The following is a 14,825-nucleotide window of genomic DNA, read 5'->3' on the forward strand; positions in this document are numbered from 1 at the left end:
GCAACCCCCCTTTGCACTACGACAAACATCAACTTGGTAAGAGAAATACATTTTGTTTTGTTCCCCTGTTATCCTAAAACCTATTCAAGGACTAACGATGGGGAAAAGGAAACTACCATTAAAGGGCAAAGTGCTCCCAAAGAGTGCGCCAATTACCAAATACTTGAAAAACGCAGTGGGGCTTATTAATAGTGAAATTGTCCATGTAGAGGAGCAATTGGCAGCTACACAAACAGCTATTGATGCTGCCCTAAAAGAATCTGTTCATGAAGGAGGGAAGGCCGCAGCCATAAACGTGTCTATTTTGGGGAACATAGGGGAGAAAATTGAGCTGATAGTAGACAGCATCTCTGTAAAAGAAACTGTACACAAAAAACCTAATCCATGCTTGTTAAATGCATCTCTGGAGATCTCGGTTCCAACAGATGACACGCTCCCAATATCTCCCCCGGCAAAAAAAAGAGAAAGGCCTGTGACCCATAAATAATGTGGCGGAGCAACTACCATCATATTACAAAATTAAACCGAAGCCCAAGAAAAAAAAGGCGACAAAAATCCAGGGATCCTAAGGGGGCAAAATAACTCTACCAACCCAAAGACACAAGACCTTGAGACATTATTTAAAAGACTTCATGGCAAACTGGACAGTATAGAAAGACGCTTAATGTCAGATCAAATTGTTACAGAAAGACCTAACGGAAATGGTGACTGAAATCTTACCTCCTAATTCTTCGAAAAAAGTTACCAGTATCTCCAAACCCACTAAGCCCATCTCTAGGTCGATGGAAAATGCTAGAGAAAACAGAGACCAACCTGTTATCCACCCTTCTAATCAAGGCCAGGATAATCTTGTTGTAGGGGATGTATTGACACTCCAAACTTCACCTTGTCTAAGGCCACACAAAGTTGATATTCCACCGGCCATAAGGGAGCAGCAAAATATACCATCAACTAGGACAAATAGAACCAAAGAAGATAATATCGACACCCAGGGGACACTAAATCTCCCACCACAGGCGACTCCACATGTTATTATTTTAAATAATGTTCCACAATCAGTGTCAACTCAGAAGGAAACATACGAGTCCCTGAAAAATCAAGTTGTTCATTGGTTTTCTGTCAATGCGGATGTCGGGGTGAAAACTTTGCTAGAAGCCATAATTATGATGAGGAGAGTGAATTGGGTGGGTAATTCCAGAAAAACATCTCGGGGGATTGCATTGTTGTAAATTTTCAGGATCGGAATTTGGTGGGTGATCTGCTGAATGTTTTGCAAAATGATGAAATTGGATATATTCCCGAAAATGCTAATCACATAGTGGCTGTTCCACTGGGATATTTTTACAAGCCTAGTTATAGTAACGCCTATTTAACCACGAGCCAACAGCTATATTTACCACAAACCATACCACTGCACAATAGATATCTAGCTTTAAGAAGATGCAGTGAAATAGATTGACTTAGAGGGGGTATGGCTAGGCCATTTGAAATGAAAAGGGACCACTAAAATGAGAGTGGGAGCAGCCGACGTTAACATGTTCACACAAAGGGAGCTAACCTTACTGAATGGCACCATGGATTGTTGTGAGGGAGATATTGACATATCTAATTCAGCGCAGATCATAGAACACGATGATTTAATAGTATCATCGCAAAAATGCATTCTGGATAAACAAACGAATTGCAACATTGATTATATTCCCACTCTTAACACAAGTAGAGCTAGCCCGGGTAAATACCAAAGTGAATCCCTGAATCTAAAGACATGGAATGTTGCAGGGATCAAAAATAAAATTAACGACGAGGCCTGGCTGAAAACGTTAGATGGGTGTGCGCTAGTTTTACTCCAAGAAACATGGTCCACGGAACCTTTATTCATAAAGGGTTACCAAATTGTTTGTACAAATGCCAGTCCATCTAGGGCAGGACGAGCCAAAGGAGGTCTAGCCACCTTAATTGCTACCACATCGCCTATGAACCTCATGAAAACACATATATCATCAGAATATTACCAGCTTTTGGTTTGCAATCGGTTGAAAAGCAGGTTATCATTATAATTAATTTATATAATAATGTATTTGATAAATCAAAGAGTAAAGTAATTGGGAGTCTTGAAAAAGATCTGGATTATTTCCTTGAGGGGATAGGCGGCGACTATGTATTAATATGGGCAGGGGACTTCAAATGTGGTATATGTACCTATGAAGCAGGGGAGCCCTGTGGATATTGTGATCACCTAGGAGACAGGATACCCCACTTCCCCCAGGACCCATACGGGGAATCCATTAATAATGTGGTGCGTAAGAATGATCTGGTGATCTTGGATCCCACCGCAGGTGGGGGACTACTTTACCAACATATGTAGGAGTAAGGTCATCCTCAACTATAGACCACATTATTGTGTCAGCAAACTGTAGTGAACTGGTGGAAAATGTATTGATTAACCCCAGTTTATTCAGTGACCATCACCCACCAACAGTTTCATTAATTTTAAAACTCAGCCAAAAAGAACAGGGCAAGAGATTGGAAAATGATATTGAAACACAGGGGAACAATTGAGTGTCAATAAAATGGTCAGGAGTAAGCCCGGTCCTATGTCCTATTTATGACAAAACTAAAGGAAAAAATACAAGTCGATATAGAAACCTGTCTGGATAGTACCGCCCAGATTCAGGAGATCATAACTGCTTTTAATAAAATTATAAGTGAAATTGCTGACGATTTAAGTAGTAAAAAACAGTATAAGGCGCGAGATTCTAACCCGAGATGGTTTAACCATGAATGCTTTAAGCTGAATGGGGATTTGAAGCGGGCATTAAAGCAAATAGCTAGAGATAGTATAAGAATTTGTACTCTGCGGAAATGATACAAAAATACCCAGCAAGAAAGAAAAAGGGAGATCCGAGAAGGGGCGTGGTAGAAATTAATCCAGGCTGCAGAGCTAAAAGACTTAGCCCTTTTCTGGAAAACAGTTAATCACCCCTTTTTTAAAGATAATACAACTGTAAATATTGATATCGTGGTACCCCTAGATGACTGGGTGGTCCACTTTGAGGGGATTTGTAACCCAGATGGTGCAAAAATAAGTGAGAATAGAAAAGTACATTTTATAATGGTAGAACCCGTCAACTCTCTACCAATATCACCAGATGAAATTGAATTAGCCTTACAAAAATGTGTGAATGGTAAAGCTGCAGGCCCGGACGGAGTACCAATAGATGTTTTTAAGCAGGATATGGATTTCTGGATACCCATTTTAACAAACGTTTTTAATGCTACCATCGGGGGCTTTTTACCAACTACCTGGGTTGAAAGTATCATTGTACCAATTTTTAAAAAAGGTGACAGAGGAAAGCCAAATTGCTACCGCCTAATATCTCTTCTTGACTCCACGTCAAAACTGATGGGCTGTATAATGCTGGTAAGACTTGAAATCTAGACCAACGAGGAAAAAATACTGGCCGATGTACAGTATGGTTTCAGAAGAGGAATTGGGACGGTAGAGCAGTGTTTAAATTTAGAGTTAATAATAGAGAAATACACTTTAGCAAAAGAAGGGGCACTACACCTCTGTTTTGTTGACCTTACTAGCGCCTTTGATTTAGTTAATCACAGCAAAGTATGGCAAACACTGAAAGGGCTAGGGGCCCCCTCTGATATAGTCACATACCTATCACAGATCTATACCCATCTAACATCTAGGGTACGATATGGAAAGAGGGGGAAATGCACACCTGATTTCAGTGTAAAGAATGGCATCAGACAGGGTTGTGTATTAGCGCCCCTCCTTTTTTCTCTGTACGTTAACAATGTAGACCCCTTTCTACAAAATTTTAGTGTAGATGCTCCGAAAGTTGGGACTTGTATAACCCCAGTACTGCTTTATGCAGACGACGCTGTCCTCATATCAAGGACAGCGAACAGCCTACAAAAACTTATAGAAAATGTTGCCCTGTACATGACAAAGAAAGTTCTGAAAATAAATCTTAAGAAAACTTTTGTAATGACATGTGGGGGCAAAAATCCCCAAAATAAACAACACGATGTAGGTGGAGTTTTAATTAATAGAGTCTCATCTTTCTCTTATTTGGGGTTGCTTTTTAATAAGAATGGTACATGGAACTCCCATATCGATTTATGTAATATGAAATTCTTAAGATCAACCGAGAGCATTTTTAGATTTTCGGCAAAGATAGGCAATAAACCTATCCGCGAAATCTTAACACTATCGGAGCAAATGTATTTCAGGGTTCTGTTATGGAGCTGCTATCGGGGGCAGGTCCAACATCACCTCCCTTCAGACCCAAGAATATAAATTCTTAAAAGATTACTGGCAGTCCCCCATGGGACCGCAAACTACAAAATCCACAAAGAATTATCAACTCCATACATTAGTGACACAATAAATGTTGCAGGACTCACCTTTTGGCACGGCATCTGGTCTAAGGATGAAACAAAACTCACAAAAGACCTAATTATGGACTGTCTAGCACTTGATCATAGCAGGAAGATTCCTTGGCAGGAGCACATTCACAACATTTTAAAACACTGTAAACCTGACATGGACAGAAGTGACCCCCTTCCCATTCTGGAATTTAGTAAACAGGAACTTAAGCACTAATATTTAAAACAAAAGGAACATGAAAGAGACCGGTCTGTCAGTCAAAAACACATTGTCATGTCATATTGTGAACGACCTTTTGTGAGGGGCATACAGCCGAACTTAATACTGGTGAAAAACGTACAACAGAGATTTTATCTCACTAGGCTAAGGATGAGTTTGTTACATTATTTAGCTGATTTCCCTAGAGTGGATAAATAGTGTCAGAAACTACCGAAATGTCCTTGTGACGGAAAATCTATGCAATCCACGATGCAATTCATTCTCTTTTGTAGTTTTTATAAGGATATCCGGAAATCAGCTTTAAAACCCCGATTTTGATCAAACATGCTTTTTAATTATAAATATGCATTCAATTTTGTATGTAGTTTAGAAAATGTGAAAATTATAAGTACTGTAATCCGTTTCATACAGCTTGCCACCAGGAAACAAAAAGATTATTCACATCTTGAGGCACTGCTGTATGAAAACTTGGATGATTATTCTTAAATGTTGCTTTGTTTTTACTACTGATTCATTGCCAAAAATGCTCACTTTGTATTCCAGGTCTCACTATGTACTCCTTGCACCAGCACTTTATTTCCCACGACTGAATGTCTTGCAAATCCCTAGCCCCTTTAAAAACGCCAAGATTGATTAATGATGGTCATACAGACTTTTGGACAAAGTATCGCACAAATGTATTTTAAATAATTCTTTTTCTGTATTTTTCTTATAAAATTTACGGAACAATAATGTAAATTTAGGAATGTTTTTTATAGTATGCTTCTATGGTGAGATTTGTTGCACCGAATAAAGCTGATTTTGATTTGATTTGACTTTGCTTTCAACTGCCACAGCACTTTACCGCACTGTATGTGTGTGTGAGAAGGCTCAGTTTGGCTATCATAATGAGAAAAAAAAACAAGCCCACCAAACAAAGGCAACAAATAGTTACAGAAGGCAACTGTAAAAACTCAGCGGGGTATGCTAGAGGCGTGTAAAATAGACAAGTAACTCATGAAAGAAATTTCATTCACAGGCGCAAAAAAGACTTTAAAGTGAGACGTATTTGTATAACCGGCCCCTTACACAACATAAAGTTCTGGGGATTCCAAAGCGCAGTGGAACTTCAAAAATACTACTGCAAAGGGGTAAGGTTTCTGGTTTGTTGGAAGACAATGTGGTGCCTTTAACAACTGCAAACAATCTTCTTTCAAATAATACCTTATCAGCAATACAAAGTCAGGAAATAGACAAATAATTCCCCCTGAAGAGTTAAACTTATTGCACTTTATATATTAGCTACCTCAGAGAGGTAGAAGCCCACATACATCTGATAAAACTCTCTGCAATGCCCTACCAGGGCAGCAAGTTAAAGGTTTACAGAATGGGCAATATATACAGAGCACACCAAAGTCCAATATTTGAACTGGATCATTTGTGTGGATGATGAGGCAACTTAAAACAAGCAATGCAACAGGTCTCGCATTTGTGTGAGTTTTAGCCATTGGCATTGTAAATGAAATGCCTCTTATTTATGTTTTGTTTTTTTGAAACATAAATAAAACGCATTGCCATTTACAATGCCAACAGCTTAAACTCTCGTAAATGCGAGACCTATTGCATTGCAAATGCTTGTTTGTCTGTGGATTTCAGTTATACTCAGACAGATTCGCATATGGACTCTTTCATGAAATACACAACAGCAATTCACCCTCATTAGGCAGACCCTCCGGCCTTTTACAAATTTGCTGCTATATTGAAACATGATAGTAACAAAAAATACACTGTTTATACGTAGAACAAAAATGTGACAAACCTACTCTAGAGCAGTGGAAAACGTGAGATGCCTAGGTTTTGGTGACTCTGCAAGTAAAGTTCAGAATGTCAAGCTTGCAAGACACAACGTTACTGTATGCCGTGGCCATTGAGGTCAAATGGTTAGCTGTGTGTTAATCATGTCCCCTATGGTGGCCAACTTATTCCATGTCAACAGGGAAACTGTTTCCAGTCATGAACTTTTCTGCTGCAAATCAATTGCAATCAGGTCTGTTGATATAATTTGGGCAATGAAAGCAAACAAAGACTACAACACCCAGAATGCGCCAGTTTGTCACACAAAAGCCAGAGCTGGAAATTGTCTCTATGATCACATGAGCTTAGGTGGGAAGCACCAAATTGTACCCGGGCCATCAAATTTCCAATGCTGGACTTTCCTTTAATAAATCAATGCAGCCTAGTTGTAGCAACTACGCAGCCCAACTGCACTCATTAGAACAAGGTCCCTAATTACAATGATTTTTAAAGAAAATGTCACAACTGTTAAGGTAGAGTGTCGTTACAATGGACCCAGCAGGTGCATGTGGGCACGTGGGCAGTAGCAGGGACATTGTAGGCTTACCTGTGTACTACGGGTTTTGACAGGATGGGTATCACCATGGGTTCTGCTTCAACTGGATTAGAAGTTTACACGCATGCACTGGTTATGTAATGCGCAGGGGTTTCAAGCAGCGTGCTTAGGTAATAGAAGCAGTCAGCTAACCTGTGGCAGAAAGTAAACTACAGACGCAAGTTTACTCTTTTGGGGTCTGCTGTGCGCTGGAGGATGACACCCAGGGCAGCAGAGTGTGCGGTTAGTTGCTTGTGCTGTGGTGGAGGGTTACCTGCGGTCTCCCATGGTGGGGAGCAGTGACACCAACAGACACCAAAATAGCCCCATTTCCGTCTGCTCCCATGTGGGCTGGAAGTCTTGCAGCTGTCAGGATCTTCTGACAAAGCACTTCCTCTCCCTTGAACGTGCTACGGCCAAGCCAGAGTGCAACTAGCCGGTGGGTGGCAATCTTGGCAGCGGGTGCTGTGTCTGCCCCGTGGCGATAACTAACCCGGAACACTGTCAGAACTGAAATGGGACGCTATTTTTTTAACTTTCAAATGGTGGAAGAGGTTGGCTCACCCAAACCCTGCCTGCACACGGCTCTTTCAGATTCACTCTCCGCTTATCGGAAGCAGATCCCGGAAACTGCAGCATAGGAGCCGGGCTTCTTGCCAAGGACCATGAGCCCTGAAACAAGTTATTTTTAGGTCAAAGTGGAAACACAGGAATAGTTATACAAAAAAGGCGGGCATGGCGAGCTGAATGGAAACAAAGCATGTTGTTGTGCCTGCAACAGGAGAAGCTCAATAAAGAACAAGCACTGAAACACAAGCGCAGCCCCGAAAGTTAACCGAGTACTCGTGCATGCAGTGCATTTGCATTGCAGGAGCGAGCAGCAAGGTGCGATAATTGCAAACAGATGGCGCCACTGCTCGCTCCCGCAAGGCAAACGCTCTGCATGCACGAGTACTCATTGGAAACAGTGCAAAAGTCCACGAGTTTCCAAGAAAGTACAGTGCGATTCCAAGAGGTCCATCCTAAGCAGCGCTTGCGCGCTGCATAGGAGAGACTTAAAAAGGGAAAGAAGAAATACAGACAAAATTTTAACTATCAAAAGTGTTAAAAATGTATAGGATATATATTTTTTTTATTTGTTAAGAGAATTTATAAAGAGCTCTATCATTCCTCGATAGTTGCACATGTATGGCCTAAAATTTTCCTGAAAGGAGGGAAAGACAGTGAATTAGTCAAGTTATTTAAATAGTTTTGTTTTAAGAAGGTATCTGACTTAAGGCTGGTTTCTGCGTTCTGAAAGAAAGGGAGGAGATAGCAATCAATTTGTGGCTCAATTGTCTGCACGGGGCTACCAAAATAGAGTGAATCCAGACTAGTACTGGTCCTCCAATCTTACAGCCAGCCATATCCCATAATAGGATATTATGGTCAATAGTGTCAAAAGCGGTAGAGGTTGAGAAGGATAAGGACCCTTTCCCCGCCTTCATCCACCACCTTTGGTGGTTCATCTACTGCAGATATCACCACCAATTTGGTTCTCCTAGCAGGTCTAAATCCAGCTGGTGCATCATGTTTTGATTTAATACGGTACTGTAATTGTTTTACAACTGCTCTCAAGTAATTTAAAGATTTATGGCAATAAGCGGATGTGTCAGAATATTAGAGAGTTCCTTAGGGTTTGCATGTAGGTTTTTTGCGAACAGGATTAACCACTGCTGCTTTGAGGCTTACTGGTACTTTCCTGTTTTGAGCAAACAATTAATTTCTGTTACCTATGGAATAATGTGAGGTCAACACAATTCCAGAAATGTCCTAGCTGAACACAGATTAGTGTTTGGGGGAACTTCCTTAATTAGTCCATCCAACTCTTCATTAATAAGAATGTTAAATTCTGCAAATGTATAAGATTCTAAGAATTCAGAGTTGGGACTAGAATTAAGTATTGAAATAAGTATCTGGATTAAAGCAGTTTCTTATATTTTGGGTTTTATCCTGCAAGAAAAGGAAGCCGCATCTGTAAATTCTTGAGAAGGACGGAGGTTGTTGCACGCGGTCTTCCAATGGGATAGTAAAATTATCCTCCAAGATCTTAGTAGTATAACATTTTGGTTTGACAAGCCTTATCAGATAATTATACTTCGGCATCTGTGAGATACGTTGCCAATATAGCTGTAGACTGTATGCCATTTGGATTCTACCTTTGTTTGTATCAGCGTCTCAGTTTTTTTTAGCTTTTGTGTATACCACTTATATGCTGCATACTTATTTTTTATTGCTCTATACTTGAGGTGGATATACTTAGTCCAGTGCTGTGGTCAGGATTGTGTTAGTGCGTTCAAGGCAGTTAGCTTGAGATCGAAGTATCCCAAAAGTCAGTTAACCTTTCGGACCCTAATGTTGACAGGTACTACTAGTCCTTTCCAACTGTGACATCGAAAGATTGTTTTGTTAGAGTGTTAGAAAGGATTAAGCTCCCACAATTTGTAGTGTACATTGTAGAATTTTCAAGGAATAGAAGACCTCTTGCGTGTAGGGTGATTTTAATATCTAGGGAGAGTGCCAGAAGAAACAAGTCCTTCTGGTTATGAAAGCCAATTTGAATAAAAAAATATGAATTCTTCAAGCCAGGAGAAAAAGTGATTAGTGAATGTGCGTGGGGGGTTATTGTTGTTGTGTCTTGAAGTGAAATATAATGTCTCTGCACCATTAAATTGGCTGCACGTTTTAGAGAAAACCAAAACAGTTATAGTATACGTCTCTTCCATGTCTTAATCAGGGGTCTTAATACAGGGTTTTAAACTGTGGAGGAGAGCAATCCTTCGATAACCAGGTTTCAGACAATACAAAGAGATGTAAATTGCTCATAATCATGGCATAAATTATAGCTCGGTTTTTACTGCAGATCTTTTATAACAAGGAGCTGCTTTCCAATACATTTTACAAGTGTCAGAGAGTGGGCCAATACATAACAAAAACAACACTTGGTAGAAGTCAAAGAAACAGAGTGATAAGGGTTTTCAGTGTGTAGCACTTAGCGCGACTATTGTGAGCATAATCAGGAGAGAGAACTTTAAGTAATAAGTAAAGGGACAGAGGTTAAAAATTATAGGAATTAGCGTTCAAGTAGCATGAACTAAGATGAATTTTAAAAATGGTCTGCATATTAAGTGAACACAAGGAGATGATGGACGGAGCGCTAACACTTTTCAGACACTCTCCCCTTGTGTTTGCTTTGTTCGCCCTAAGTTGGCAGGGTATGCCCAGACGTCCCTTGCTCACGTTGCCACTGGTTTCATGTTAGCCTGGCTGATGAAGGGTGTTACTAAGAAACCAGTCCAGGATGCCTGTTTCCGGCTCAGGGAAGACCTGGCTTGGCAGTTCGGACTGGACTGTTCCATGAGGCACAGGGTCAAGACTGATTTGCATATAGCTGGGTCTGAACTGAGGTGGCCAAGTGAGCTAAAGAATGATGATGGATTTAACCCAGATCTGTGACTGGGGTTGAGTGTCTGAAAAGTTTCAGCGCTCCGTTCATCATCTCCTTGGGTTTGCTCTGCATATTATGTGCACACACTTCTCAAACTGCTGGCAACATGCGAGTGACAACACTACTATGTAGGCTAAAGGACACGTAGTTTTACATTATTTTCCAGATATTGAAGGTCTACAGTGAAAGCATAATAACAGCCTCATTCCTACTTGAAAACATTTTAACTCAAAAAACATTTACCACAACAGTATCAGAAACACATTCAAATTTAAAAATACTCACAGACACAGGCTGCTGCAATAAGACGAGAAGCAACATAAGGAGGTTCACAGGAGGTAAAAGCAGGTTGTACCAGGTAATTGGCAAACGTTATAGCAATGACTGCTTGGCTTGTTGGTTCAATGATTAGTAGGGAGGTCCACAAACGGATAAAAGCAGCAAAACTGCCAAAAGCTTCAAGTATGTATGAATAGCTTGCTCCTGACTTGAGGATGGTGGTTCCAATTTCTGCATAACATAGTGCTCCTATTACTGAAAAGACACCTCCAGCAGCCCAAATCACTAATGATAATCCGTAAGATGCACTGTAACGTAGTACCCCTTTGGGCGAGATAAAGATTCCAGACCCAATCATGTTGCCAACTATGAGACTGACCCCATTCAGCAAGGAAATTTCTTTTTTCAGTTGCATAGTTTCAGTTTTTTCACTGTCAGAATCATTAGCAGTATTTTGGTTAAGAAGTTCACGGTTAGTCGTGCCAGAGGTAAGAGGTGTTTGTCTTTCTGCTCCCGCCATTGTGAAATGTAGCGTAGATTTTCAACTTCCAGATCAATCTGGAGGAAATAAACAGAGCTGGTTAATACGGAAACCTACAACATTTTCATTATCACCATTCCTTTTCACCAAGTTGTACTTGCTCAAAACACGGCAACAGCTCAACAAAAAACACACTAAAGTACACAACTGCACAAGCTGAAAATCAAAATTAATGAGTTACTGGAATAAGTCTATAGTATTTCAAGAAGCTCAATAGTTGGCTAAGCAGTGGCGCAAGATCAGCACTTCAATGCACGATTGCATATTCAATTTTTTTTTTTTTAAATGGGTGGTCACATCACAGAGCTCTCATCCACACAGGAGATACTTTTCGTGAATGTATATTTTATGGGAGTAACTCATTGTTGGAGGCATAATTAATCTTCCTCTTCGCCCATTCATTCAAAAGCCATTTTTCACTGAAAAATAATCACAATTTGACAACCTTTACAAGACAGCTGCAGTTCAGTAGACACATACTGTTACTGGACTGGTGAAAAGGAAAAGCAATAAAAAAAACACAGCAAAAATACAATGACCTGGATTATTAAATAATTATCATAAGCTATGATTATTCCAATGAAAGAAAAATCAGTTTGCATATATGAATGAAAGTAAGGATCTGAAACAGGAAACAAAAATAGGTAAACAAGCTATAGACTATGACCCCATCTTACAAACCATATCTAAACTGTATTGGGGAATGGGTGGGTGTGTCATAGGCTGTAAGGATGAGCTTGTGGCTGTGTGAGTGGCTGTATGGGTGAGTGGCTGTATGGGTGAGTGACGGTGTTTAAGAGGCTGTATGGGTGAGTGAATGGTTGTTTGAAAGGGTGTTTGGTTAACTGAGTGAGTGTGAGAGTGGCTGTATGGGTGAGTGGTTTTGTGAGTGCTATCAATGCGTGAAAGGGTATACAAGTCATTGTGTGAGTGGGTACATGAGTGGTTGTATGAGTGAGTGGCTCCGTTGAGAGGCTGCATGGGTGAGTAGGTAGGTGTGTGAGTAGCTGTAAATGTGAGTGAGTGGCAGTTGGAGTGAGCCGCTGTAAATGTGAGTGAGTGGCTGTGTGAGGGACTATCTGGAGTGAGTAATGTGCGAGTAGGTGTATGGGTGAGTAGCTGTATGGGTGAGTGAATGAATGGGTGAGTGAATGAGTGTGTGATTGGCTCTATGGATGAGTGAATGGGTCTGTGAGCAGTTGTATGGGTGTGTGAGTAGTTATGTGGGGGGTGAGTAGTTGTGTGGGTGGTTCTGTGGATTTTATATAATCAGTGAGGTCATCAATGATGTCATTTGAGATGTCATCAGCGATGTTACTGACTACTGATGGAATATGTGAGGTAATCAGCAGTGCATTGTGGGGGCGTAAGTTATAGTTAGCTCAGGTAACTAGAACTGCTGAATTTCCATGGTTTTGTACATGTGAAATCTAAGCCCAATTATAACGTCCCTGTAACCTTTGTTTTTTTCCAGGGGATTTCTAAGGTTTCTAAAATTGTATTTCCTAACTGTAACCTGTAACCTTTGAGTGTGCAAGTTTAAGGGACTGTATACGTCGGTGAGTGGGTGTGTGAATGGCTGTATGGGTCTGTGACTGGGTGTACGAGTGGTTTTGGGGTGTGAGTGGCTGTATGGGTTTGCAAGTGGCTGAGTGGGTCTGTGACTGTGTGTGTGTCTCAGAGGGTGTACGTGTCTGAATGGGGCTGTGAGAGTGTCTGAATGGGACTCAGAGTGCCTCCATGAGTGTGCAAGTCAGTCTGAGTGCATCATTGCCTGAATGAGTCTATTAGTGAGTCCGAGTGGGTGCGTGAGTCCGAGTGGGTGCGTGTGTCTGAGTGGGTGCATTTTTCTGAGTGAATCGGTGCTCGAGTCTGAGTGTGCCTGTGAGTGGGTGTGAGAAAGTAGAAGTCTGTGAGTGGGTGTTTGTGTCCTCAGTTGTTCCATGAGTAGGTGCATGAGGACCTAGTTGAGTCTCCAAGCTTGTGTGGGTGTTGAGTAGGTCTGTGAGTGGGTGTATGAGTGTGTGAGTGAATGGGTGGGTACGTGTCAGTGTGGGTGTGTCAGTAGCTGTGTGGGCGACTGGACCACAACGGAACCACACCTGCCCCTTTATCCAACAAGAGTACACAGTTTTGCATACAATATCTACCCAAGTGGAGTACTTTCTACTGGTTAATTACTAAGTGTTACCTCCTTGGGTAAATGTCCAGTACGTATTCTACACTTCAGCTGCGTAATTAAGCACGAGGAAATGTCATCAGTGATCCTATGTGCGTTTTGGCAATGCGATTGTTCCTGGTGCGTATTTGTCCAGGAATATGTGATTACATGAATCCTTCTATAGAACAAAATTACAAAGAGGTAAATCTCCACCAAACAAGGGTCATTCTTCTTAACCAATTGAAGAAAGTGCTTCTTTGTTTGGTAGATAGGTCATGATATTCCTCCGCATCAAGTACGCCTCACTAAAATCAGCGGGAAACGCGCAGGGCTTGTTAAGCTGTCCATCGTCATGGCAAAAGGCAGGAAGACCTTGGCATGCTGCTAAGTTGAGGGTGGACAAACAGGCGAAGCTTGCAAGCTTGGAGTGATTTAAAAAGAGAACCACCAGTTAAGACATGAAAGAACCCACTTGTCACAGTCACTACAGATTGCATTCCAATAGATCAATGATGCATTTACCTCTACGAAGCATTTCAGATAGTCTTTCAATGTAGAATTGCCTAGAAAACACACTTGCCTTCACAGAGCCCAGGAGTTGGGATCATTTGTCCTTTACAGAAGTGGAGAATCAAATGGGACACCTGCTAAGTTTATTTGTGTAAGTACTTCCTGTTGCGGTTTAATTTCTGTGAAAGGAGCATCAGGGTCAGAACGGCCCAGTTAAAACTTAATAGGGGAGGGGGTGCATACCCCCTCCCCCAGCCCAATTTTGGCCCTAGGGACTCCATCCTGGGGTCTGGGCAAAATTCAAGGGAGGAAGAGGGTTGCGTGGCACCAGTCCACATCTACCTGGGTGCCCTGGCTCAGCCCAAGACACCTAATGAGCTTTGATGGGGACCGCTGGGGCCTCCGCTCCCCGCCTCGAACAGGAGCCAGCATTGCTCTCGCATGCAGGGAGCTGCTAAATCTGCAGTTCCCAGCGTGCTGGAGCAATCTTTCTTCGGTTTCCCTGCCATGACATGGCTGAGGGGGAGTCCCAAGATGACTGTTAACACTTCCTTGCTGGTTAAAGTGTTGGCAGCCAATCAGATCTCTGCACGAGATCAGAGGATTCGCGGAGGGGTGACGTCCCCAGGGCCGGTCCTAGGCAAGGGCCTCGCGCTCAGGGGGCCCCGCCGCCGGCCCGCAGAGTAGACCACAGAGCAGGGGGCCTGATATGAAATGCAGGAAAAGCGCTGCGCGCACTCGCGCAGACAGTAAGGCACTTAGAGGGGCCTCACGTCTTCCCTTTCGCCCGGGGCCTCAGAAGGCCTAGGACCGGCTCTGGACGTCCCTATATATACAAAGTTGGTTTTCTTTTAA

General features: G+C 41.8%; 1 protein-coding gene across 2 annotated transcripts in view; it reads right to left on the reverse strand.

The window, feature by feature from the left end:
* The window catches only part of SLC7A6 (solute carrier family 7 member 6), a 457,165-nt gene that overhangs the window by 367,182 nt on the left and 75,158 nt on the right, over positions 1-14,825 (reverse strand). For both annotated transcript variants that reach the window (XM_078670746.1, XM_078670747.1), the window contains exon 2: positions 10,765-11,316. In XM_078670746.1, the coding sequence (XP_078526872.1) occupies positions 10,765-11,278 (514 nt within the window). In that variant the 5' untranslated portion in view covers positions 11,279-11,316. The remainder of the gene's footprint in view (positions 1-10,764; positions 11,317-14,825) is intronic.

Source organism: Lissotriton helveticus, chromosome 12 (genome assembly GCF_964261635.1).
Source record: "Lissotriton helveticus chromosome 12, aLisHel1.1, whole genome shotgun sequence".
Classification (NCBI taxonomy): Eukaryota; Metazoa; Chordata; class Amphibia; order Caudata; family Salamandridae; genus Lissotriton; species Lissotriton helveticus.